The following is a 27,902-nucleotide window of genomic DNA, read 5'->3' on the forward strand; positions in this document are numbered from 1 at the left end:
TATAAAATTTTAACATCAGCGCAGTATTTATAGGCTTCCTAGTCAGTAATCTGCTGGACTGCCGACAGCTATTTTGAGCCCTTTCCCGTTCTGGGCAAGGCAGTTTCACTTGTATAAAACAGACGGGCAGGTGCCCTTACATCTGTCATTAAAAGGCTCTTGGCCGACGCCGGATGGTCCGGGCCCCGCGCAGCAGCTCCGCGCCGCTGCCCCGCTCCGGCCCCGCCGCTGGGCGGGAGGAGACGCCCCTGCGCCCCGCCGGCTCTGGCAGTATTTGCCGGTTACCTGCAAATCGCAGAGCTCCCGGTCCTGAAAGCCCGAGCGCTCCTTAACAACGCATAAATAATGGAGGACAGGCAGAATGAATGAGTGCGGCGGGCGGAGAGCGGGCTGAGCCTCACCCCTAATGGATCGGGGCGCCGAGGAGGTGAGGGGCAAGAGGGTTTGGGTGAAAAATCGTCGGCTTTGAAGCACACCTCGGAGCTAACCGTGCTCGGAGGACGGGGGAAAGGGGGTTGTCCACCCTAGGGTTTCACCTACCATGGTGTAGGGAGGGCCTCCCGACACTGCCCGCATAGCCCCCAACCCCGCAAAATAGCTAAAAAAAAAAAAAAAAAAAAAAAAAAAAAAAAAAAAAAAAAAAAAAAAAAAGTGGGGGAAGAGGGGCGAAACCCTTTATTGTTATTGTGGTTGTTCCCGGCCTCCCTGCCCGCCTCCCCGGCGGCGCTCCGCGGTGCCAGGATTTCCCTGCAGCCCGCCCTCCCCGCCCGCAGCGCCGCCGGCAGCGCCGCCTCCCCCGGCAGCCGCTCGCCGCCCGCGGCCCCGCGCCGCGCCCCCGGCACACGGCGCGCCGCCGCCCGCGCACTGACAGACGCTCGCAGGTGCCGCGCTCGCCCCGAGTCGCGGAGGGGCGGCCTCGCTGCCCTCCCGGCTCCGCACCGGCGGGAGGGAGGTAGCTCGGGAGGGAGGAGCGGCGCGGGAGCAGCGGAGGCGCCGTAAGTCGGGGAGCGGGGCGCGGAGCGGGAGGGCCGCCACCGCCGGGCTGCGAGTCCGGGACGCGGGGCTGCCCCTCCTGACCTCCGGAGCGGCTGCGGGGCCGCAGCGCGCCCGCTCAGGGGGCTGGGAGGGAGGGAGGATACGCATTTCGGCGCAGCCAGAGAGAGTACCCATTAATGATCTTGTTTGGCTGCTCGGGAGGTTCATGCCCGAGCTACCGCTTAGAACGAGTCGGGGTGTTTCTACATCACCGAAATTCCTAGCTGAAATTCGCCCCTGTATCGGTTTAAATTTCCATCCCAGTGTATTTTGGCAAACCTGATTTTATGCCCTTGCCTTGGAGGCAGAAGGCATACCCATCTACACCTCCCCGAAACAGGCTGCGCCCCTTTTTGTGCGGTGTGTCCCCTTTCGCAGCGCCTTCCTGCGCGGGGCTAAGAATAGCCGTGCGCTTGAGTGCGCCGCTCCCTCCCGGCTGGGGCTGCTCCGAGGGCGAGCACGGCGCTGGGGGCGAGACTGTGCCCCGTGCGATGCTGGCTGTCGAGCTAAGGGTTCGAGTCGGGAAGTCAAAATTGAGAATTTGGGTTGGTGTTGCTGATGAAGAAATGCCGGCTGTAGATAATAAGAACATAATAAGAACTACTTGATTTATTTTCAGTTGAAATTTGAAAGAGAGCGAAGTAGAGGAAGCAATTAATTTAGGACTTGCGTCACTGTAGATTGTTGCTATGTTTTAAAAATAGGAAGAAGGCTTATTATGAAATATTTAATGTAACAAATAAGATCCTGATCTCTTACTTTCCTTTGAAAAATATCTGGGGGAGGCAGGCAAGGACTCGTGCATAGATCATTAATTTCAGTTATACATAGGTTGTAAGGATGTGGTATTGTTCAGGAAAATGTAGATTAAAAAAAAAATCAGAAAGTTTAAGGTATGAAAATCTAAAGCTGAACCACTCTTTAGATACACACTACCAGAAATCTTATAATCCATGTGCCATGGCTCAGATGTTTAGAGGAATGACAGAGATACCAAAAAAGGCATCATGATACTCAGCGCAATTCTAGAAGCAGAATTTTCTCCTTCCCTACAGAAAAGGAAAGCACATTTCTGGAAGCAAGAAGTGACAGATGTGGCATGTTGGCAGCTGGCTAAACATAAAAGCATGTATCAGCAGGTGATTACTGTTGCAAGGATTTCTTTTTAAAGTGTCTTGTGCTGAGAGGCTTCAGCCTTTTTTAGCATTTGCATTAAGATTTACTTGCACTCTACGGTATGTTAAAAATAGTCTTTCGGCAAAAACGTTCAGAAAAGGAAGAGAAAACTCCAGCGTTCGAGGCACTCCTTGCTTTGAACATTTGTTTTGCATTACAGCATGCAAATGAGAGGAACTAAGCAGGTTCTTTGGTCTGTAGGATAGTACTGAAGGGAATGATTCTTCCTGGCCTCAGCATAAGCCAACGGTATCTGGGAAGGGAACAATGGGGCCTATCTTCTCCTTAAAGATAATCACAGTTACTCTTCTATGGGGAGCACCTTGTACATCCACAGAAGCAAAAATCAGGCTGCAGAAACTACTTCTGTGGTTCTGCATCTCTTCTGTGATTGGTAAAGCCAGCCTGAATCACCAGGAGGTGGCCTGGGTGAATTTTAGAAAGGAAAGAGATGGATATCACCTAAGAGGCAGCCCAGAGCCACTCTTCCCCTGAGGCAGTGGGAGCGTGGGTCTGCACCATCCCTAATTGACTGCTGTGGATAAATGTCATATTGACTTGAAAGAGGCATCTTCTAAAACTGTTCCAAACCACTTGTATCAGCTCTGCTGTAACCAACAGAAGCCACAGTTCATGGCAGAACATGTTTTACTCTCGGCTTTTCATAATTAGGTAGGCTGCTTTGATTTACAGTCTTCTGACCTAGATGGCTTCTTCTAGAAGAAATTCTGATCCTCTGCCCAAGTTTTGAGAAATAGTTTGGGGAAGAAAAGGGAACTTGCATTTAAAAGAAATTCTTTATGCCATGCAGAATTTACCATCAGGTTCTCCTTTACTTCTTGCCAGTGAGATTCTGTGTCCCAGGGGCTCAGCAATGCTCTCTGACCAGTTCTTCCTCCTCTTCCTTACCCTAGTTAACAGAATTTCTGTGGATTAGGCCACCTGATGCCTGTTTGACCTTTCATAATGATGTTAACCACCACAGGCTTTCACTCTCCTGCATGCAAATTTTACTTTTTGGAAACAAATAAATAAAACCATCACTCATGGTTTTTTCCCTCTTATGATCACGTCAGAGTAAATATATTTTCTCAAGATCCGATCCATCTCACGCAGAACTCTCCTTCCCCCAGTGGTAAAACTGAACTAATTGGGTGGTCTGTACATAAAAGCCACGGTACCTCCATGAGTGCAGTGCTTACAGGGAAAGCAGTTGGCTGAAGGTGTTGTTTGTTTGTTTGTGTGATAACAAGGTGGATTTCCCTAATAACCTGAAGTCTGAACTTTAGGGAGGATGTGGGAAGAATTGTTTTCGGGTGTTGGGTAGAGGACTGGTTTTAAGTGATTTCCTCTCGCTAAGAAGCAGATGGGTTAGTAGGCAGTGAAAGCGGCTCGCAGCTCGGGGGTGCTAAGGGATGTGTCTGGGTGGAGCAGTGAGAGCAGAGTCCTGGCTCTTCTGCAGAGTTCAGTACATCCTGTGTGAAGCAGGATGGCAGAATAAGGTGCAACTACTCATGAGCTCAAGTACAGCTCATGCTGAAGAGACACACTTCTAGTGATGTGTTAAAATAAAAAAGATTTCTGGGTGACATTCATGCAGATAAGCATTGTTTTAAATATTTTACAGCGTTCTGTATTTACATTCATAATTGACATTCCTAATGTTATTGAGCAACGATGTTGATCCAGCATGGTGTCTGCTGGGAAGGTGAGTCTGATGGGAGCAGCTGGAACTGGCTGACAAGACTAACTTCCTCATAGTTCAAGGGTTAAGTCAAGACCCAGCAAAGCATCAGAAAACACACTGCTGAGATAAAATGGGATGATTACAAGAGGACAAGGTTGGCCAGAGTGACAAGACATATTTATACCTTTACTTAGTTTCATTGATATTTGTGGAATAGACAAATATAGAAACAAACATTTGTCTTATGGTTTTACCACTAGTCAAGTCTACAAGAGCACAGTTAGTCAATCATCTTTGTAAGCAACTGTGAGATTTTTCTTTCTTTAGTGAACTGCTGAATGTATTTTACTCCTTTTTGTGTCTTTTAAAGAGGAAAGATAAGCCATTTGCAGGCCATTTACAGGCTGAGTCTACAGCCAAGCAGCACTTTTAGTGCCTAAAGCTCTGAAAATGTGAGAGCCGTTTTTGAATGCTCAAACTAAAGTGTATCGTCATGATCTTAGTAGCTTTTAATGCAAGACCATTTTACTGAAATGTATATTTAGCACAAGTAATTTGAATTACAGTTATTCTTATCTTTGAAATTAGTGAGTGTTGCAATACTCTTAAAACTTGATGATCTAGTATCTCATGAATGCCAGGGAGCCTCATCAAGAGTTTCAACCCCCACTACGTGTGGTAAAACAACAACATACAACTTAACTATGTAAATGTTGTATTCATGCTGCTTTTACTTGCACAGAATAATAATAAAAAGAAAGCTCACCAGATCTGATATACACTGCTTTGATTTCTATCATAAAGGTCAACGGGGAACATGGTACATAAGAAATTAAATGGACTGATACTGTGAGTTTTTGTGCTGGGTCTCATTCTGAACCAGCTAAGTGAACTTTTCTGTGGTTGCATGTAAACAGCAGCTGACCTTCTGTAGAAATACAAGAGCTGATGACAAGCTGAGACTAGGTATGACTTGCTTAATCAGGTCTGCAAGCTTGTTTAGGTGCATTTACATGGCAATTAATTTTTTTTTAAGTCATCTGTAAGAACTTTCTAAAAATAAATACTACTTCATATCTTTTCTTAGAAGATCTAAAATGTAGGGCTTGGTGTATTTTTTTTTTCTGTCCCTTTGAAATACCAGGTGGTGTTTCAGACCCTTTTCTCACTATTCTGCTCTATAAATTTTATTTGTATCTGAGGATTTCTGTTGTGCCTTAAACAAAGGAAACAGGTGTTGAGTCTTCATTCCAAATGTGAGGTTTTTTGCTCTTAGATTATTGGGCAGTGGCATAAAAATAGTAAATAAAAGCAAACTATTAATCTGAAATTTCCTTCCTCCCCCAAGAAGTCCGTACAGTATAACATTAAAATCAAGCAAACCCAAAACCCTTAGGCCTGTTGTTCTAGCAAAAGCAAGTATCCATAAGTTGGCAAAAGCCTGTAGAAAATGCTGATACAGATATAAGATCATGTTATTTTTCATAGCCCTCTTGCCTTACCTAGTATGTGGGGTGAATTATGTGAAATGTAGCAAAAAGGGAGGATCTGTTTGAAATTCTGGGCTAAAGCTCAGAAGCCCTTGCTCTGTCATAGTCCTTTTGGGTAGTGCAGATATGAAGGAACCAAGTAATGATTCCACAAATAATGTAATCTTGGGATTTTCTAACTTTGTTCTTTGAGTTTGTAACCTTAGTGCTCTATATATGATATTTCTAATTATGGGGTTCATAATTCTCAGTGATACTGTGCAAGGAAGATCAAAGTTGTTTTGCTGCCACCATAGTCAGCATCTCTGAAGCCTTTCTGCAAAAAGGTTGTGAAACCAGCTCCCTAGCCAGCAGAGCTCTCAGTCATCATCTTCACCAGGAGAAATCCTAATCCCTGTAAGAGTATGAATAATAAATCTTATTAAATGAAGGGGAGGCTAATGGATCTTATTGCTTTGATAAATACTTCCTCTGTTTCTTCTCTTCTAGTAAAGTTCCTTAAAACCTTTAGAAGAAGGTGGTATTCTCAAACTATGTGAGTAGGTCAGTTCCTGTGTAGTAGACAGGTTTTTTGTCTGGGTGTTTTTTCTAGTACTTGAGTGATTCACTAGTACTGAGTGATATACAGGAACATAATGTCAGTGTTGTTGGGGACTATTGCTCCATATTTACATTCTTGCACTTTTTGGTTTATTTTTCTCATATTTCATTTATATTCCCAAGAAGTATATGACAGCACATATGGACACTTCTCATTCTGAAAACTTTTAAATTTTACCTGAAACTCAATGTTCCATTTTGATTCCAGAACAATTTTTTAAATGTTCTTTGTTCTAATACTTCCTAAATCTAACCTTTTAAATTTTGTCCATCATGATATTTTGATCAGAAATAAGTTCCATTCTTTATTCTCTCCTATGCGTATCTCTGCTCCTACCTAAGTAAAGCCTGAATTGTGTATGTTTACATACACCTTTTTCATGAAGGCAGATATATTTTTTTAGAAACCTCTAACTTTACTTTTTCAACTCAGTTAATATGATCCAGTGCGTATTTTGATTTAGCTAAATTCTGTTTGTTAATGAGATCGAGTTAATTAGATCTGAAACTGAAGCACAGATTAGTCCAAGGCATGGTGGAATTTTGATGAATGTCCAAGGTGGATGTTTCAGTTTGTTTCTTCTTTCCCCTTTGTTGTGCTGATGATGCACACCATAAATATCCTTGTCCTCGTTGTGACAAGATCTTGTTAAGGTACTCTTGCCACTGCTTTAAATGAAATTCTGTAGGAGAATGGCCATCAATATTAATTTTTTGTATTTATTTTTGGATTATTTGATAAACTGTCTTGTGGGAACTAAAGCATCGTTTCTGTTTGGTTAAAGTTTGTTTCCAGAGGATGATTAGGACAGTCTTCTCATGTTCAGGTTTCAAATGATAGCCTAATCTGTTGAAATTTTATGTGGTCCATGTCATTTGGAGCACTATTGTGGCTCATTGGTTCTTTGAGAGTATATTTTTCTGTAACCACAAAGAATAAAAACAAAAGCATCCTTGAAACCAGAAGTTGCACATGTCACAGTAAGGGTGAAGAGAAGATGCAGGTTCTGCCTTCTGTAATGCAGTGTAAAGGCCAGCTATGCCATTTCTACCCAGCACTATGGTCCTTGAAAGGCACTTTTCTTCAGCTTCTCCATGATTTGTCTCTACTAATCTGGGGGATGGTTTGGGGTTGTGTAGTCTTTGGTGTTTCCCTTTTAAGGACACATTGTTTGTTCCTACTAATAATGTTAGGGGTTAGCCTAATTTAAGGAAGGTTTGAACAGTGGGAGAGTTACATTGTGAGCGAATGAGGGACAAGAAAGGAGTACTGCCATTAATTGTCCTTCATGTCAGATGCAACTCACGTGTTTGTGCTCTAGATACCATAGATTACTGCTCTTGATCAAGTTTGGGCTGATTCTTTGCTTGCTCATGGCTCCTGTAGCAGATGATCCTAGAATAAGAACCACGGTTCATAAGAGGGTAAGATGTAATGCATCTGGGGGTCTCTTCTGCTTGATTATTTGGAAACCAGATGGGAATATAGAAGTGAAGAATGGAGTAGCATGTCCATGCATAGGCTGTACATATGGCATACAGGACTGTGCTTTGCTTCAGTCCAAATAGTTGGTAGAAAGGTGAAGTAGGAGGAAGGTGATGTTCACAGCAGATACAAATCTGTTGGTACTCCTTGGCCCAAAAGACACAGCAGCTAAAGAACTGTCTTCTGTGAGGTTTTATTGTTGTCTTTTCATGTGTGTGTAATTCTTAATACACTAGATACCTGGCTTGAGGTTAAGGCTGTGATGCTACAGTAATACAAAATTGTAGTAATTCACTGCTCGGTTTGGTCATCTTGCCTAGAAGGCGAGGGTAGCATTTAGAAAGTTTGATGAAAGCCTTAAATGAAAAGGTTTGCTAGTTACTGTTATCATATCTGTTAACTTGTTTCTTATTAGTAACATGCAAAGTAATCGGTAGTACACAGAAGTCCTCAAGACCAAACAGAAAATCTGTTGTTAGTAACAAAGATAGTGGACTGAGCAGAGCAGTAATTTGTATGGCTGCTGCTCTGTTTTGCATGTGCCTCCCCACTTACTTGCTATAATTTTAGTGGAAAGAGGCAGTATTTCTTCTGGTTTTCTCTTCATGTACCTTCAGGCAGTATGAATACCTATCTCAGCCTCTGGAGCCTTTCAGGTAAGATCCCCTGAGGTCAACAGCAAAGACAACAAAGTAATTGATTTGATGGCAGTGGACTGTACAGCTTTCTTAAAGATGCATACTTCTGGTCCCAAAGAAAAAAAGTTACAATAGCAAGAGTCCAAGAAGGTTATGAATCTGTAGGAGTTCCTAAAAGAGTTTGTGAGGACAAAAATAAAACCTGCCTCTCCAAATGGAAGTGCTGAATAATCATGTAATTTATGCTGTGGACAGTTTTCACATTTTTGTCTGAGAATTAATTTCATTGTTAGCTGCAGTAGTTATTTTGCCTTGAGAGTACAACCATGCCTCTACCTTGGCAGAGGATTATACATTGTAAATAAGGTATTTTGTGGCATGGTATAACATTTGGAATACTAAAAATATGATATGCTCTGACAGTTGTATAGGAGGAAATGACAGAATTGTTATCTAATGAAGCAACAACAGAGAAGTTGGAAGCTTTTTGACATTTGCTTTTGGTATGAACAGTATATCCATTCAAGTGTAAATCTTTAAGTGTATCCAAGTAATCTCTGAAAATACAAATATATAACATGCGTATAACTGAAAAATCTGCAAGGAAAGAAGCAGACTTCAATGGCTGAATGAACAATCTAAACATGCAAATTTCTCCTGTTGTGAAATTCCAACCAATTTTCCTGCATCTAGCCTGTGTAAATGTCTTTGTTCCTTGCATGTGTGCAAGGACCCCTCCCCACATCCACTGTCTTCCATCTCCTGGTTCCACATCCCTGGTTCTTATTCAGAGGTTCTGTCACTGATCTGAATTTGGGTTGATGGCTATTCCTGCCAGCTGAGTTGTTTGTGGGGATGGAGCAATGTAAGCATGAGGGCTGATATTTTCAATGGACTGGATTTCAGAAGATTCTAGGTATCAGACACTAAAGCTACTGAATCTTGTAAAAAAATTTACACTTTAACACCTTGACATTGTCCTGATAATTCAGAATGACAGGAAAAGGCACATTCCCAGGGACAAATTTTAAGGTCAAGACTAGCTTTTAAAAGTACAGAAGCACCAGAAGCTGTTGGCAGTATTGTGGATTTTGATGGTTTGTGTATCCATAGGAGTAAAGATGGTTTGTGTATCCATAGGAGTAAAGGACATTATGGTACAGCTGGGGAGTACACATAGATCATTTTGGTTTATCTCAATAGGGAAACAGTTTAAAAACTTTGGTTAAAATTCTCCCACCTCATTCTAGTCCTCCCAGTAAACAAACATATACAGATGGCTGCAGAAGAGGATAGAAATGTTGAATGGCAGTGTCAGATATTGATAAACAACTCTGAAAATAAGCCTTAAAATGGAAGCTTCCAAGACAGCTGAAGTGTAGGCGGACGTGTTAAAAAGATATCATCTGAGAAATTGTGTGTACTCTTTCTGTAATAAAAGTGGTGTCTGTGGAAGTAGGCAGCTGTATGTGTGTGTGCATTTAAGATCTGTGACAGAAACGGTATCAGATGATTTTTCAGGTGCTCTAATTCAGTGGGTTCTTTCAATCCATCTGCTGAGGTAGCTGGGGGTAGTTACTGGGCTTTCCAAATTTCAAATTTTGTAGCTTTGGGATAAATATCCTGAAAGTATAAATGTGGTTCCAAAGTCAAATTTTATAGTAGTAACAATATACAGGCAATACTGAGACTTGAAAAGAAGTTACAGTTCAAATTCAAGAACTGTGTGATTTTTTATTTTTTTTTTTGAGAAAAAATGAATGAAGCCACATATCATTTTTTTTTAAGTTGTGCTTTTCTTCAAAGCTGAGTATCTATAGCTGGGCATGGACACCCATTTGGTCATGGATCTTAAATGCCCCTTTTGGACAGTTGTGCTTTAAAATGATAGTTTGTTCATGTTTATTTTGAAGAGGCTGGGTTGCTGTGAAATGGGTGTCCTGCTTGCACAGTGACAAAGGAGAAATAGCTTTTAAAGCTTGCAGATCTCAAACTGTTCATGGCAATTTGACAGAATTTATTTGGTTCTCCATGCACTATTTGAAGTAGTGTCCAACACAGAGATCTACTTTTTCTCTTTCTGTTTTGTGCTGAAAGATGAGAACTTTCCAAACACAACAGTTTTGAGGAGAACTGTATTTTGATAACTTCCAGGAGATTTGTTCTTTCAACCTTCATAATCATCTTGATGGCCAAAGAAATACAATCTGTGGACAGAAAGGCTCTAAAAATTTAGTGTGGCTTTCCCAAGATAAAAATGTTTTTCCAAATACTTAATTATTAAGAGAAATGCCATGAATTTAGGGGAAAATACTGTTCATATCTTGAATGATAAAAATCAGACCAAAACATTGGGAACGTGTCTTATGACAAGCTATAGGCCTTTCCTGAATTGTTACCCAGTTACGTGTCAGTATGACAACTGGAATTGGTTGAATTTGACAGTAGTGATTTCTTTAAAAAAATCCAACAACAAAAAAATTAACAAATTTCAAATAACAGAGAATCTACCATAACCCTGAGTAAATTGGTCTTGTTCCAAAAAGGTATGTTTTCCTTTGTATGTGCTTTGACTAGTTTCAGTCTAGCAAACTGAAGCTAGATAGATAGACTTGATGATCTTAAAGGTCTTTTCCAACCTTAATGATTCTATGCTTCTATGAAATGTAAATGATAATATCAGTCTTGCTCTCCTGGAAGTTTCTTTTGTTTTGTGATATCCTCTTGGAATTATGGCTACAGGAACTGGACATGGTGATGGCTTAATACAGAATTATTGAACCTTTCCTTTCAGTGTTCTCATGCAGCAGGGAATTGCACTAGCCCCTTATGACTACAGTTCAAGAGGATGAGGTTCAACCTGGGTAACTCTTCTGATCTCTTATTTCTGTTTCTGAGCACAGTCTTCTTTCCTGAAACTGTGGCCTTTATTATTTAGTCTTCCATTTTAATCTTGAGTCATGACTTGGGCTGCTGTTAAAACTCAAGTGGCTTGCTGGTGTTCAGATACCAGCTTGAGGTGGTTTAACCTGACAGGTAACTGAACACCACACAGCTGCTTGCTCACTCCTTCCCCACCCTGTGGGATTTGGAGAGAATTGGGGAAAAAAAAAGGTAAAATTCATAAGCTGAGATAAAGATAGCTTAAGGACAGAAAAGGACAATAATAAAATAAATAGAATGTACAAAACAAGGGATGCACAGTGCAATTGCTCACTGCCTGCTGACCAATGCCCAGCCAAGTCCTGAATTGCTGCCATGGCCCCTGGCCAGCTTTCCCCCTGGTTGGTATATTGACCATGATGTCCATGTGCTATGGGACATCCCTTTGGACAGTGTGGGTCAGCTGTCCTGGCCATGTCCCCCCCTCAGCCTCTCCTCAACCTACTAACTGCTGGGGTGGGGTGAGAGGCTGGAAAATCTTTGCCTTAATGTAAACACTGCTTAGCAGCATCTAAGACATCAGTGTGTTATCAACATTATTCTGACCCTAAATCTAAAACACAACACAACACTGTACCAGCTATCAGGATAAAAATTAACTCTATCCCTGCTGAAATTAGGACACAGCTGATCAAGGCAACTCTGTCCCTCAATTTCATTATCTATCTGTTGATTTTTCCCCTTGATTCTGAGTCTTCCAGTGCAGATCATTTTAGGGTAGAAAGAGCGCTCACTGGTAATACAGGCTGCAAGTCCTGCTGAGTAGAAAGCTCACACAACTCCTAATGCCCTTAGAAAAAAAAAGCTACAATGTCTATTTGTAACATTAGTCTGACTTGGGAGTGGCTACCTTTTAAGGCCTGCAAACAGAGAGACACTCCTGTGAAAGCAGTCATGTTAAGCTGCTGTGTAAAAACTCATAATTGATCTATTCTGAGATCCCCTGACAGGGAGGAAAAAAAAAAGAATATTCGTGCTTTTCAGTAGATGTACTGACATGGAAGAAGTGCTGTATATATTACAAGTTGTCCTTCCATTGCAGAGGTACCAGTTTTGTATCTTGTAATCTATTTAGTAAAACAAGAGTTTTGATTCTAATCTGGTTTGCAGTATAGCTTCCAATAATTACACTGTTTCAATTGCTGTTGAAAGAGAAAAGATGTAAACTAGTGACTCAAAAAGTTTATCTTAGTTATTTTTAAAGCTGTCAGCAAAGTGTTTGACCCAGGAGCAAATGGCTATTTCTGGGTACATAGCAAATGACAGAATTTCAGAGGAAAGCTCAAGAAAAATATTTTGGTGTCTGATAAAACAAGTGCAAAAAATTTCTGTATCTTCTGCATAAGAAAGGTAACTAGCAAGAGGTATTAAGGGAGTTTTATTATTTATTAGCCTTAATCAAGTTCTAAAACGGCACTCAATTTGTCTGTTGGATAATAAGTCCCTGGGAATGTCCAAATAGTCCAAATACAACTCAGATTAAGAGTCTAGATTTTTCAGGTATTCACAATTTTTTGTTTTTAAAGTTAAAATTTTGCTTTAATATGTAATGCTCTTTCAGCCTGTCTTGGCATCCTGAGTGAAATTGCCTGCCTTGTTTCAGAAAGTCTGAAACACTCACTTTGGGAGGTGTGAGCCTAATCAGAACCATTAATCTGGGAACCTGATGACTATAAAAAGTTAACTGTTCTGCAAGCTGCTAATATGTTGTATTTGGAGAGACTTAGTTTACTGACTAGGTGCAGATTTTTTTTCTTTTCATTGTTATTTGTGTCTTTTTTCTCTTCCATGCTAAATTGTCTCTGTCTTCCCATTTTTGTCCTCTCAAGTGAATGGGTTATGGTCTTTCAAGGAATAGCAAAAGTTTAACAGCAGTATCTGTAGCTGATTTTTTAAGAAGATATATATTTAATTTGAATTATTGTAGAACGAACCCTGTTGAGTGCTGTGTTCTGAGGGAACAAACAACACAACAAAATCCCATTTTCCTCAAGGATGTGGTTTAACTTAAGAAGCCTATGACAATTAGCAATAGGAGTGTTGCTGAACTACCTTTAACACTGGTCTTTGTAGCTATTGGTGAACCATTTAATACTTTCCTCCAGTGAGGATTTGCTTGGGCTCCAAGGAAGAAGCCCAGGTATGCTGCCCCCTGCTTCTGCACCCAGAAGTAGCATACCTCTGGTGAATCTGGGTTAGCAGGCGTGTAGAGAGGGAAAGAAGGAATGCCACTTTTGTAATGTCTTCCTTTCAGAAGTTACTGTATGTGTCTTTTGCTGGGACTGTGTTTCAGAGTGTTTTGGTTATGGTATTTCTATTCCTTCCCTAGGGAGCTATATCCAGAGAGTCTGAGGAACAGGCCCTACATTATTCAATAATTTCTTCTGGTCCAGTACTGAAGCAGCAACACTGAGATGCTGATGCACTACTTGGATGCAAGCTTCCTCTTAAATTTCTTGAGTGTACTGTCTCTGCTGTTGTGTAATTCAGGCAGTTATAGTTTGTTCCTTGCCTGTGTTTCCACAGATGCTATCTCTATTCAAAGGACCATATGGACAAGAGAAGAGAGGCCCACACTGTTATGTGTTAAATTAATACAATCCTAATTCATTGTTACAGTATTATATGTTGTGGGATTTTTTTGCTGGATATGGTTTCAATTTACACTCAGGACAAGGAAATTGACCTCAGTTTCTCTTCCTTTGCCTACAGTAAGAAAATCAGAATACCCATCCACTTACTTTGGGGCTTGGTTTCTGACCATCTTTACATTGTTTTTGTTTTCTGAGTTGTAGTTGTGGTGTTTCTTTTGTTGTTGTAGTATTTTATTTTGCTGGATTTCCCCCCACCCCTCCAGCAGAAGTTTTTGTTAGCACTGCAGGTGTATGCCCTGGACTCTAAAACATGTAATCTTTTCTTAAATTTTTGAAGGATGGTAAACCACACTAAACAACGTAGTGCTTCTCCCATGGCTTGAATTTTGACTCCCTGGAGCTTGCAAGAACCATCAGAAATTTGCTGTAATTAGTCTGCACTAAAGGTAGAATTTCATCTTACCTACTTATTAGAGGATTAAGTAAACAAATATGCCCTTTACATGGGAAAGTAGGTCCCAGAATTATGTTCTTGTATTTTTCTGCCTACACACTGCTCCTTTCTGCTTTCCATACCTGTTGTATGAATTGGGACATGAAGGACTTGCAGCATGTGGTAACAGCTCATTCTTGGTCAATACTGAGGTGCATCCATGCCCAAAGGGATTCCTGCACCTCATTTCTGTGCTGCTAGGGTTGTATAAACAAGACAAACAGAGCTTTAACAGTCCAGCAGCAAGTGTCACAATACAATATAAATCCTTAGTAAATGTGTGTGTGTGCTCTGTTTCAGAACTAGCTTCTCTCAGCTCTGAAGTAATTACTGTAACCTGGATAAAGGATAGGCTCAATACACTTAACTGGTATTGGTTTAGTCAGACTTAAACATAACTTCTACCTTGTGCAACACTTCATTTCTCCCACCTGTCATCCCTTGGTACCCTGTAAAATGTGAGGGACAAAAGGGTGAGATTACTAAATGGTGATCTGAGGCATTACTAAAAAGACAGATGGTTAAATTTGGGTTGAGTTTGGCTGTCAGATATCTTGTATAGGTCTCCTCAGTATCCTGAGAGTGGAATGCCATTGCTCATCAGTCTTAAATCTGTGGACAATGGTTTTGACAATGGATTATGTATTTGATGGTCAATGTCAGAATCTCTCTCCCCTTTGATCTTCCTTGTTAGAAGTACCATAAGGAACACAGTAACTGGTGTGGAAGAGCATGTTTAGCTTGGCATTTGTAAAGGAGTGAAAGGAACCTGCAAATGTAGGCTCCTACCTCTGCTTCTGAGGCAGGAGAGAGGGACAGGAGTTTCTTTTTGACTTGATGATCTTAAAGGTCTTTTCCAACCTGAATATTTTTTGTGATTCTATCTGGCCTGTGAGGGCTGCAGAGAGATGCAGCTGGGTGTGGGCATCTGTTACCTAATGTTTAGCCTAGTTTCTGTTGAAATATCTGATTAATTTGGGGGTTTTCATTAATGTGGGTTTTGGAACAAATGAAATGTGACCGAGGGCCCAACAAGGATCTGAAATCTGTTTTCTGCTGAGGAAATCTTTATACAAATGAACAGCCATTTGCATCATTAAGTGCACACTTCTCTCGGGATGATCAACAGGACGGAACACTGACAGAGATTGCCTCATGCCATGTTTTTCTTATAAGGTGGAAGACACTTAAGCCCAACTCGTGCTTTGACCCATTTGTGTGTTCTTTTACAGCCTTTTTTGGGGAGATGGTAGTTGTTTTACGGCAGTCTGAGTTTGGTGGGATCCTCTCCAATTGGCCCTTGTATCTTGCGTTCTTTAGATACTGACTAGCAGCTAGACATTCCCCTCCCTCTCCCTAGGCATCCTCCCAGTGATTTACAGTGTTTTAAAGGTGTGTGAGAGGTTTTGTTAGGGTAGGAGAACTCATCATAAAAGTTGTAACTCGTTTCTTGCAACAAAGGCAAGTTGTTTTGGTTGGTGTTACGCCACTGTGTTTGTCAGTGTCGATTTATGTCAGGCTTTAAATAGGATGCTCTGCTGCAATGAGTTTGTTTTCTGGTAGTTTGTAATCCTTTCAGGCCAGCTAACATTAACGAGCAGCAGCATTGCTGTGGCTGGCTTTCTTTTGATCATGCACAGCCCTAGTCAGGAAATGGGTGAGGAGCATGAGTCATGATTACATTACCCTAATGTGACTGCCCACCAGTTTTCTTTTTGCCGCCAATAGGCCTTCCCTTGACACTACTTCTGAAAACAAAACGTCCATTTTGGAGCACTTTGAAATATTGACCTTTGAACAGAGAGATTTATGTTCTCTCGAAGTCTCGAGGCAAAGCGCTAAGCAGGAGCCCCTGCAGAGAGCAGAGAGAAAACGAATGTCTGCAAAATGTTTTTCCAGAAGTCTGCAAAGACAGGACTTGACTTGCAGTACACTGGGTCTGCTTGGGTTCACTGGATACAACAAGCTTTCCTGACCCACTTACTTATTCTCTCATGTTGCCTGCACACTCAAGCTCCAAGTCCAGTCTCATACAAGGGCTGTCATCTCATTCACCATTTGGCTTAAGCTTTGTCTTAGATCAGTACTTATCTTTTGAAATATGGCTACAATAATGGGAAGATAGGTGCTGAGTGCTGGCTGATGTAAACCCTGAGTGTTGAGAAGGTGGCTTTAGTGGGACAGTTTAATTAAATATGTGGGATTTAGAGTTTGAAAGAAATATCAGCTGCTAATCAGTAAAGTAGCTTTAGCACTGAATTGCCGCTGTGCATTCTGAATATTCAGACAGTACACCTCTATACAAATGCTGAGTATATTAATTTCTTACAAATTAAACTCATTAACTCTGCCAGGTTTTAAGAAATGTGAAATACAACTATTGGCACAAAGTGAATGCACCCTGATACTACTTTTGATATATGCCAGAAAAAAAGAAGTCTGATCAGATGAGTACATGCAACTCAAGCTATCAGAACCAAAAGTCTTGGGAGGAAGTGGGGACCCCTGCACTGCTGTCCAGTGTGGTGCATCCCTGTCAGCTGGGCCATGTTGCAGGTGTCACTGACATGCTGCAGGGCAGCACCAGAATATGATCTGTCTTCCAGTTGTCACTTATTCTTCCAAATTCTTACCTCTGCTCAAAGGTGCCTTCAAATAGTGGAGTTGTTTTGTTAGAAGTAGAGTATAAACTCACCATGAGGATGTAATTTCTGGTTTCCCCCTTTTGTTTCAAGTAAGGGTGATAAAGCAGTTACTTTAGCTGTAGTAACAATATACTTGGAACTGAACATGGATAACAAAATTTTAGAAGCCCTATTTACTCTGTGATTTCAGCCCCATTCCTTAAAAAGTGCATGAGTTGGACCAAAAAGTAAATCAGTGTGGATATTTTTAATCTATTGAAGTATTTCCTTTCTTCCATCTACCCCAACCCCATTAACTTTGATCTCATCTTGATGACATTCAACTCTCTGAAGGAGGCAGAACTGGAACAGAGCAGAAGATTCATCCTTCTTCTATATAATAAAAAAATAAGTCCTGTGCATCTTCAGGTTTTTCTGTATCTTTGTATCTCTATCTCACTGTTAGTCTTTGCATATAGAGGGCTCTCTGGCTTTCAAGTTTGTTTTAAAACTTGTTTATCAGCCACTTCAAGATGGTCAATACTCATTTAAAGTGAAACACTCTGAAAAATTAATAATAGAGCTGGTGATTGTGACATGCCTATGTCACTTGTGTGTTTCAAGGAGATGATAAGAAGTATTTGACTTAGAGATGAAGCATATTTGAGAATTGGGGGTCAGGAGTTCAGGGTAGGGTTTTGTGGGTTTGGTGGTTGGGGGTTTTTTTGAAACCTTGCAGAATCCTTATATTTTAGATTGGCTTTTGTCTGTAACTAGCAGTTACAGAAATTTTTAACCAAGGGTCTTTTCCAAAAGTAGTATGAATATATTAAACATAGTTAAAAAACCTTAATTTCAGTATGTCAGCAGTCTTGGGAACCTTGAGGCAGAAACAAGTGGAGCTACAAAGCCATATTTGCATCAGGAGTGCATAAAGTCCGGATGTAATTCCATGGACATTTTTCCTTGCAGAAGAGATGGTTAAGGATTGCCCAGCCTGTCTGCCACAACTCCTTGTTTCTTAGAGTTTTCTTAGAATTTCTCAAGAGATAGTTTAGCTATTGAAAGGACTTTTTACAGCTTCGAGTAGCAGTCTCAATCCAAGCCTTGTGATTTTACACCCCTTTCCTAGTTAGTTTTCACCTTGTTGTGTGCTGAACTGGCCTGTAAGGGGTCAAGTGTGTGCACACAGTAGGGGGGAAAGAGAGAAAGCCTTTCTGACAGCAAGTTATATTGGGCTTGAACTCCCTTGAAGCACTGCCATCGGACAGCTGCAGCTGTTGCCAAGCCTGTCCTATAAATTGAGTCATTGGAGAGAACTGCGGCTGTGACCAGTTTGAAGTGTGACTTTGTAGGTCTGTCTGCCTGTGAAGGGTACAAGGAACTGCGCTGCAGAACCAGGAACCAGCAATGAGGAGCAAAGAATCCAAGGTGGGAACTTCTCGAATCAGCTTTGAGAGCAGAGTTGGGCTGAGGAACTACACCCTCTGTGTCAAAAGAGAAAGCCATCTATGCTAACCTGCTCAGAATCACAAAGGGTGTGGACTGTCAATTCCTAATTCACTTCAGCTGATCTGAGTGCTGGCTGACATCACAAGGGCCGGCTGAGATTTCAACAAGTGCAGTTTGCCAGGCTTTTAGGCGACACATCGGCTCAGGTTGCAGGGGTTATTTTTTTGTCCCATTTCATGTTTTCCCTATGGAAGAAGAGAAATGATGGACCAGTTTTCAAGCCTGTCCATCTTGTGGCTTATGGGTTTATGGTTCCCAGCTATTTGCTTGTCTGGTGTGTGGCTTTGTAGGAGAAGTGTGACTGTGCTTCAGGCGCACAGTCTGTTGGACATAGCATAACCTCACCGTGACTGACTGCATTAGTTAATGTGCTGTGCTGCACCTTGTACTGACATGCTCCTCTGCCAAAATCTGCATGGACTTGTGCTCACCCAGTTTTTGGAAGCCACTGAACTACATGGTATTAAATCTGTATATATGAATGTACCAGCCAACAAAGCTAATGAGAAGGTAGTAAAGAGACTCTGTTCCACAGAGCTGAACAACAGAATACAGTGAGCTCATTAAATCCCTGTCTCTGGAGAAGAGGAGAAAAAAAAGGAAGGTTTTATTATTCTAGAAAAGATGCTAACTTTTCAAAGCTGAAAACAAGCCGTGATTCAAACCTGCTGAAAGGTTAAAAAATTGCTTGATATAAAAGAGTGAATTATTTAAGGTATTGTAATGAGTGGTCATAAGTACAGTTGCAAAAACAGACTGTGTAAGGCATTTAATTTCATATTGCATCACAACCAGATCTTTTAAATGTTAGTCCTCTACAGTGCTAACAAAACATGTATTAAAAACATTTAGAATCTGAGAGTAAATGTCAAAAATAAGTCAGCATCAAAGAGGGATGTATTTCTACTGATAAAATGCAGAGATCTATTTATCTACTTATACAGTATGGGTTGCACAGTATTTTTATGAGCAAATATCTTGCAAATAAGTACAAAATTGTTGTAATACAAATTTGCAGGTGATGGATATTGGTGAGGGAGATGGAGAAAGCCCAACTGATTTACTGATTCACAGCTTGAGCCCATTGAAATAAAAGTTTCTCTTTCTTTCTGAAGTATGGCATTGCTTTTTACCCTATAGAATATAAAATCAGTTTATTTGCTGGAGAATGGTAATTTGGAAAACTTTTTAGCTTTCCTCCCCCCAGGGAAAGGAGTAGAATCTTGCTGGACAAACTGTGCGATATGACCACCGCCACTGGCTGTGCTGCCAAAATTTTTTGAATAAATGAATATGTTTGTATATTGATGGTAAAAAAAATAAAATGGACATGCCTACTCTGAACCAACAAAAGGCAAGGCTAACAAATTCTACTTTTTCAAGTATAGTTTATTCTGCTTGGAGAACTTGTTTTTGTTATACCAGCACAAGAATTCTTGCATGGTTTGTAATATAATTCTGCCCTGTAAATACAGGAAGATTCCTGTTGTAAGAGGGTGAGAGTAAGAGCAGAAGTATGACCTTGTTCATAAACAAGGTAGCGATGATGGGAAGAAAGAAGTGATTTTATTCTTTATATATGCTGTTAGGGAGAATTATATTGAAATATTGCCACTAATTCTGATCTGCTTGGAAAACTATGTTGAAAGATTGGAGGTGGTTCAAAAGAGAGAGGGGGAGAAGGCTTAAAATTATTCCCCTACTATCACCACATGAGGAATTCCCCCTATTCACTTTGATCAAAAAGGATAACTGAGAAACAACTTGGATAGTTTTCAAGTACCTTAACAAGGATGGTTTCTGGTTGATAAAGGGCATATGTAATCTCAGACTGATAAAGAACAAAATAATACAATGGGCACTGAGACCAGTTGCTCTTCCTCCCCACCCAAATCAGGTTTTCTCTCCTTTGTTTCTTTTTCTTATAAGCTAAAATAAAACCTCTTAAATAGATTAATTATTTCATTCATTTCCATATAATACACAAGTACTTGAATGGTTTAAAATTAGTTGAAAGTGTTCCCTGGTTTGGTTAACACGATTTACACAAGGTCAATCTGTTTGAAAGAGTGCTAAGCAGTGGTAAGAGTTAAAGGAGTCGACATTTAAAAATCAAGAACTTGTTTTTCTTTGTTTGTGAACCTAGGTTTTATTGGGGGGGGGGGGGGGGGAAAAACCAGGAAGGTGCTGGAGAAACGGAAGATACCTGAAGAAAAGACACTGTATGCAGCCTGTCCCTGTCTGTGCTTACACTTAGTGGAAATTAACTCTTCTTCAAGTGGACAACTCACAGCATTTGCCTTTGATTTATGTGGAAAAAGTGTTTTATAGCAAGGGAAGCAAAAATATAACTTCATTTTTTATTATTTTTTTCTTTATTTTTCCACAGCTAGAATAGATAAAATAATTTATTCTATTAATCAGGACCCAGATTGGAACAGGTTTTCCATACACTTTAAATACACTTTAGGTGCATATTCTGTGATAACTGACCGCTGTGAAGTAAATTAATGGATGTAGTCTGCATGTATGGGGAATTTTAAGAGAAGGGTGACAAACACCTTCACAGCTAGCACTTGGCATCTTTGTCTTTTCAGGGCAACATAGAAATGAATCAACTGCACCATAGGGTGGGGTCCTCTCTTGACCTGTGTTCCTGTAGCTGTGGGACTGATCTGGGATATTTTTTCCCCTTCATTTTCTGGATAGTGTATGTGATAACACAATAAAATAGATTTGATCCAGGACAGTCAGTTGAGCAAGTTAGTTGAACTAACTTGCATTTAGCATGATTTTTTTTATAAAGTAATTAAATCTGTAACTTTAATCAGGAAGGTGCCAATTCTTTGATGAAAGGAGAAACAAAGAAGACAAGGACTTCTAACCTGATCAAGGAAAGTTGACTTTAATACAGATGAATTCCAAGGCTGTGCCTCTTATAAGCCATGTAAATTTAGATAAACAATCTAGAGGGAGAAATGTTAGCACCTGATGTGGTTTAAGCTCTTTAGAATGTGGTGGCTTTATAAGAGGAGAGCTGGTGGCCTGGTCTAGAAGTGGACAGACTTGTGGCCCCTTGTTTAAAGAGCCTGATGGTTAATAAGGACACCTGAGTCCCCAGAAACATGAGAGGTAAACTCTGTGGTGCATCATCCAATGCTTTTCTTGTACCTGAGGACTTGGTTAACTGGGGGTGTGTTTTACTAGTATTCAGGAATTGTGACTGCATGACTTCAGGGCCCTGTTGTAGAACCAGTAAAAATGTGTTTTACACTTGATGCTGTTTCAGACATTCAGTGAAAGTAACAGCACTGACCAGGATGTTCTTAACAGTTTGTACTGCTGAAATCTACTGATAGCTAAAACCTAAAATGAAGCCCTAAAGTCTAATTCTTCTATGCTTGCAGATACTTCATCATGTAGAAAAGTTGCAGCTGCTTGTTGCATAGTTTGTGTCTTTTGCTATGTTACTGAATTTTCATTTTGATATTTAGATAATGTACAGACTCAGTTTTCTCTTACTGACTTGCTCCACAAGATAATTGAATTATATTTGAAATTATGCTTTGGAAAGGCCTTTCTCTGAGTTTCATGTGCTTCTAGTCAGTGATGTGTAAGGCAGAGATGTGTAATACCTTTGCAAGGGATTGCCCTGTAGAAAGCCCGTAGGCTTCCTAGCACACACAGTTTCTTCTGGCTCTGCTCTGTGGAAATGTCGTTTTCTTTGTATAATTCCTTTGCTAAAGGATCTAGGTCTCTTGGGATGTGTGCACAAAGAAAAGTTTGCACCTTGAACTTTATTTGTCTCTGGCTTTGCAAGCTTAGTTGTTGAGGTATTTGCTGATAGTCTGTCCTTTTAAAATGGACCGTGGAATAAGCTAAGGCATCCACGGAAAACTTTGAACTGTGTGGAAGGCGATGATTGCTGAGTGGACAGAAGGTGGATTGAGAAGCGCCTCTAAAAATATTAGTCTTTGTTACCAAGCAAAATACTTATATGAGAGTGTGAAGTGATAGGAATGAAAATGAGCAAGTGCTACAGCCACACTAAAACATTAATTTTCACTGGGCTGAAATTCCTCTGGTTTGGCTCATGCTTTGGATCTTGTTAGGAGAGGGGATATCTTTTCAAGTGGAATGAAAACCCTTTCATGTTGTTTTTCTCTTAAATTAAGGTCTTCCACTGCAGGCTGGCAGTCCAGGATTGTAGACTTCTGGTTTTCTGGTAATTTCTCATTCAGCTTTCCAATTTAGCTATACAATCACTTAGTTACTGAGCTGACATTAGTCAAAACAAGAGGCTTTTTTAGCAGCAGGACCAGAATAAGGTCTTATTTTAACACAAGGTGAAATGTATTGTGTAGCCTGATACCGAGACTGTAGTGTATTGTGTCCCTTCTCTTAGCCCATGTGCACCTGAGATTCCATTAAATCTTACTGAGTGCAGAGTGTGTGTTAAGATTCTTATGAAAATTTTGTAGACTAATTTTTTGTCTTTTAGGATGGCTTAGTCTTGTTAGGTCTTTCTTAATTTGCCGAAGTTTGATTTATATTTTTTTTTTCTTACTAAAAGAACTACTTTATATATATGGATATGTGTGTATGTGTGTATATGCTATATGTTAAATATTGATATGGGTTCTTCCTTATTTAATTGTAAATCAAGTATGAATAAAATTAGTATTTTAGGCACAGTGAATATTTCCAGATTGGTTTGTTTGAAGTAGCTTAAAATCTGCACCCCTTTAGGCAGTAGTTGGCAAAGAGGATAGGTATATAGAAACAAAATACAGCTGTCCTGAAGCTGTTATGTTGTACATGAAGGCCTGTCCATTGAGAAGGGAACCCTTTGATTTAAAATGTGTAATTTGCAGATTTCCAATACTGTGAATACTGAAATCTGCAGTAAGAGTAGCCTTTGTTCCCAGGAGAGAAAATGGTGCTTGCACTAAACTTGTAATTGTGAAATTTCTTCTCTTCAAGTGTAACGCCTCTTGCACTGGCCAATTGGAAGGCAAGGCCTTCACAATGAAAGGGACTGCTGTATAGAGAGGGTTTATAATTCTTGATAGTGGAGTCTCTTGCAGAATCCTCTCAGGTAGTGTGGTTTTACACTGCCCCTTACTGGGCCTCTCTCGTAGTGCAAGAACTAAAGGAGATCTGGATGCCCAAAAGTTTGTGCTGCTTTCAGAGTTTTTGTGGTTTTTTCCCAATGAGTTAAATAAAATACAGTGCTTTTTTTGTTTGCCAAAACGGTCTATTTACACTAAATGTTATTTTACGTTTTCTTTTTAGTATTTCCTGACGTTCAGATGTTTCATTGTGTCCTTCAAGTTTTTTTAAAAACCTTCCTGTGGAGTTTGGTGGTAATGGATTTTGATACAGATCCTATGTAGTGGAAGCCATGAAAGCTTTGAACGAACTACCGTTTGTCTTTAATTTTTAAACTAGTGATCAGCAGGCATGATTTTGGACCACATTGTCATTCATTCAAATTAAAAGATCTGAAAGAATGAGAAATTAAAATCAGAGAGAATTTTGCCTATTATTTCTAGGAAGTGAGATAGAGCTGAGTCCGCTAGATAAATATAAAACAACTTCACCATTCATCTTTGCTTGACAATGGTTTTCTCTGTAGAGCTGAGTACATTTTGTTTAGTTAAATGTGTTGCTTGGGCAGAATGATTAACGGGGGGGGAAAACAACACAGTGAATTTTAGATTTTAAAACTGCAAGGTTGATTTGACTAATCAGTTCTGTTCCCATTGCAGGTGACAAACACAGAGATCTTATTTAGGAGTTCCTTTAGTATCTAGCAGTACTGTCATGGAGTAATGTGAATCTCCTACTACATTGTAGAGCCTAATGAATTATCATTTTGTTGTGTAGAAGGAAGCTTTGAAGTGCTTTTAATTGATTGATGCTATCAATTGTATTTTCAAAAGTGGTCTTAAAAATATAAAATGCCCTCTTAAGTAATTAAACTTATTTTTATTTCCACTTTAATCTGTTTACGTCTGATATATTTTGTGGGGGAGGGCTCTTCAACTTTATCAAAGTGCAGTAGATACCTGGTGGTAATCAAAAAACCAAAGCACTGACCTGGCTAGACTCCCAGCTCCCCTTGTGATGCACAGTTAAGTACCCCACTGTAGGAACTAATTACTGCGGTTAAAGGATTTGTTAAAATGCTTAAATGCTTCTTGACAACCTGGGTGTGTAGCCATACAGTGCTAAGTTTTAAACCTGGTGACTCCTACTGGGATTGACTTGGTGAAGTAAAAACCCTGCCAGGGCATGGATAAAAGGTAGCAAAAGTAGCCCTTGTTACAGCCAGCTTCCCTTCTCTTATGGTAGAGTCTTTCTGTGCAAAAGCTATAATCTCCTTTGCACAGTGAGGGTGGTGGTGGACAAAGGGTGACAGATTTGTAGCTGAGTATTCTGATGAGAAGGGGCGATCTGTGGTGCATGGATTTAATAGAAGAATGTAGAAAAATGTCCATGACTAAAAAAGTATTTATTCTGAGAGTGTCCAAGGGTTAGGAACTGATACCATAAGGAAGAAATATACCATTGAAGAATTAAAAAAGAGTGTTTTTCACTAGCTTGTTGACTTAATAGCCTGTTAGCCCTTGTTAGCTCTATCAGGCCTTTCAAAGACCACATTCTAGTAGGACATGGTTTGCAAAGACTGTTAAAATTGGCTGCACAGAGTATCTCTAAATCACTGTGGCCTCATGGTCTGCATAATTCATGAGCTAGTCTATAACTAATTGCTATGAAGAATTCATGAAGTCTAAAGGATATAGTCACAAGAATCAGTCTCCTCTAAAGGATGTGCATTTGGATATTCTAAGAAATTGCGAAGACCTGGACCAGCTCTTTTTTCTAATTCTTAAAACCATCTGTTTAAATAGGCACAGTTACTGGAAACACTATTGGTTACAGTCTGTGAGTGTTCCAGCACTAACTGGAAGTATCTGAATACTAATCTGATTATCCAGTTATCAAAATCAAGGGAGTCTACTCCATATCCAAAATGGTTTTCTGAATTACTCTGTCTTCCTGGATCTAACAAAAAATTAATGTTTCTGAATGTTATAAATGTGCTCTTAAAGGTCAGCATTTTGAATGCTACAATAAGGAGAAGAAAGATTGAGATAGTGATATTTATCAAAGGAATTGTGCTCAGCAACTGTGTCTAAAAAAGTCTGACTTCAAAAAAGCTATGGAATTAGAGGAAGGTTAGCTAGCCTTTGTTAATCTGAACTCTTTTATCCTGCCTAATGAAGAGAAGCAACATCATAAAGCTAATCTGCAGCCTTGAACTGTCAGTACCATTACTAATTTTGGGGTTTGGTAAAAACGAGATTGAATGAACCATGAAAAATAAATTAATGATAACCTGATTTTGTATCCCATGCAGGTTTTCTCAAGTTGAGGAAGTAACAGGGCATTTGGTTGGTACCTGACCCCAAAACTTGTGCTCTACCTTGCGAAGAGCTGATGTGGGAGATATTTGCCTTCACATACTCCACAGTTCTCTGTATCAGAAGGATAAGACTTTGTGTGCAAGAGTGCTTCAAGATGACGATGTAACTAACATTGTTAACACTGAAGATCTCCTGAGAAGAACTGGCTTTGTAAGAGGCTTCTCCTTCCCTCACTTTTTTTTTTTTTTTAACTACTTCTCTCAGAAACCACAAGCAAGATGCCAGCCAAGACACCCATCTACTTGAAAGCTGCTAACAATAAGAAAGGGAAGAAATTCAAACTAAGGGATATCTTATCTCCTGATATGATCAGTCCTCCACTTGGTGATTTTCGTCACACCATACACATTGGAAAAGAGGGACAGCATGATGTTTTCGGAGATATCTCATTTTTGCAGGGCAACTACGAGCTATTGCCTGGAAATGAAGGTGAAACCAGAGTTAGCCAGTCTGGTATCCATAATGAATTCTTAAGGGCAAACAGCACTTCTGAATCCATGTTTACAGAAACTCCATCACCAGTGCTCAAAAATGCTATTTCCCTTCCTGCCATTGGGGGTTCTCAAGCCCTTACATTGCCTTTATTGTCACCAGTGACATTTAATTCAAAGCAAGAATCCATCAGGTCATCCAGAAATCCTAGGCTTAGCTGTGAGCCAGTAATAGAAGAAAAACTGCAGGAGAAAGGTAAAGAGATGGAGGACGAAGAAACATACAAAGATGATATATGGGAGCAAAATGGTTCTTCTTCACACTTTACTAATGGCAGCGACAGTCACTCATCCAGCTTTTCTGAACGATGCACTGATTGGCAAACAGTTGATTTACTGGATGACAGTCGGCTTTCATGTGAACTAACCAAGACAAAGACTAAGTCAGAAGAATCTCTTTCAGATCTTGCAGGCTCTCTTCTCTCATTGCAACTTGACTTGGGGCCCTCACTTTTGGATGAGGTCCTCAATGTAATGGACAAGAATAAATCTTAGAACTGGTACTCCCTTGCTTCTTTATAAGTGATTCACTTAAAACAAACAAAAGACCACAGTTCAAAAGCAGATGCTTAAAAATCAACTGTATTTGCAGTTGTATGATGAGTTTTCTAAAAATATTGTTAAAATACTATTTTTTTACCTATTGTTTTTCATGGTTTTTATTACACTAAATTCTCATATCAGGAAGGTAAATTTTAATAATCAGTTTCAGCAAATATAAAATGTTTTTAAGTACCAGTATTAATGATCAGAAACTTAAGAAACAGCATGTGAGGATGATACTGATTGTGACATTTGGTTAGTTCACTTCTACAGGCTTCTGAATATGTGAGAATCTCTTAATGTCAGAAAGGAGACTGATAGTAATTATTCACTTTTATAAATTATTACAATATCACTTTACATGTAGGCCTCTTTCTAGAACCTTGTGCTTGAGGGTTTTATAGTGTTTTTCTTCATTTTCCATAGTACCATTTCTGTTATAAATTCACCATAACTACTTTCTCAGTCTTATGCTACCACTCTGAATTCAGATGTGAACAGTTTGAAGGCTTTTTCAGCTTGAATACCTGGTCCAGAGTCTCAGCTGCTTTAAACGAGTATGCACAAATTTACACAAGTTGAGGCTTGGGCCTGACATTGTATATGAAATGTTATGTTGTAAACAGGTGACACATGCAAGATATTATGGTTAAATTATTTTAAAATTTGAAATATATTTTCTGTGTGCATATTGGCTTTTTACTGCAGAGCCTACACATACAGTATCTCATCAAAATAGTTGCTTGGCATTATTGGTGCTCTTCTGAAAATTGTATATTTGTGTGTTTGAAGAGAAATATGTATTAATAGTCCTTGCTTTTTTCTTCATTTATTTCCACAACATGCTTAAACTTGCAACCGATTATTTTACTTTTTGAAGAAGGCACTGGTTATTCACAATGCTAGTGATGTGTGCAGCAACAGCCAATGTTTGCAAAATGTGGATCCTTCAATACAGTACTTACATGGATTGCATAAATACCTTGTGCAATACAATAAAAAAACCTTTAAATCGTTATGTCTTTGTGATTCACTGCACAGCCTCACCAAAACACAGTTTTGTGTCCTGCATTAAGGAAACAGACCAGCTGCAGAAA

At 39.9% G+C, this 27,902-nt stretch overlaps 1 protein-coding gene across 2 annotated transcripts; it reads left to right on the plus strand.

Annotated features, from left to right (window-relative positions):
* The first annotated feature begins 262 nt into the window (after positions 1–262).
* On the plus strand, positions 263–27,823 carry CDC42EP3 (CDC42 effector protein 3). 2 transcript variants are annotated; one of them, XM_015623286.3, is made up of 2 exons: positions 263–427; positions 25,705–27,823. In XM_015623286.3, exon 2 carries the CDS (start codon positions 25,990–25,992, stop codon positions 26,755–26,757), a length of 768 nt encoding a protein of 255 aa, XP_015478772.1. In that variant the 5' UTR covers positions 263–427; positions 25,705–25,989; the 3' UTR covers positions 26,758–27,823. The 2 variants fall into 2 exon arrangements, with proteins under 2 accessions (XP_015478772.1, XP_015478771.1); XM_015623285.2 differs by lacking the exon at positions 263–427 and adding an exon at positions 831–995.
* The last annotated feature ends 79 nt before the right edge of the window (positions 27,824–27,902 follow it).

The sequence above is a fragment of the Parus major genome, chromosome 3, assembly GCF_001522545.3.
Source record: "Parus major isolate Abel chromosome 3, Parus_major1.1, whole genome shotgun sequence".
Taxonomy (NCBI): domain Eukaryota; kingdom Metazoa; phylum Chordata; class Aves; order Passeriformes; family Paridae; genus Parus; species Parus major.

What these genes read in the sequence shown, in the direction of transcription:
- CDC42EP3 (XM_015623286.3), top strand. Translation starts at nt 25,990, where the DNA reads ATGCCAGCCAAGACACCCATCTACTTGAAAGCTGCTAACAATAAGAAA.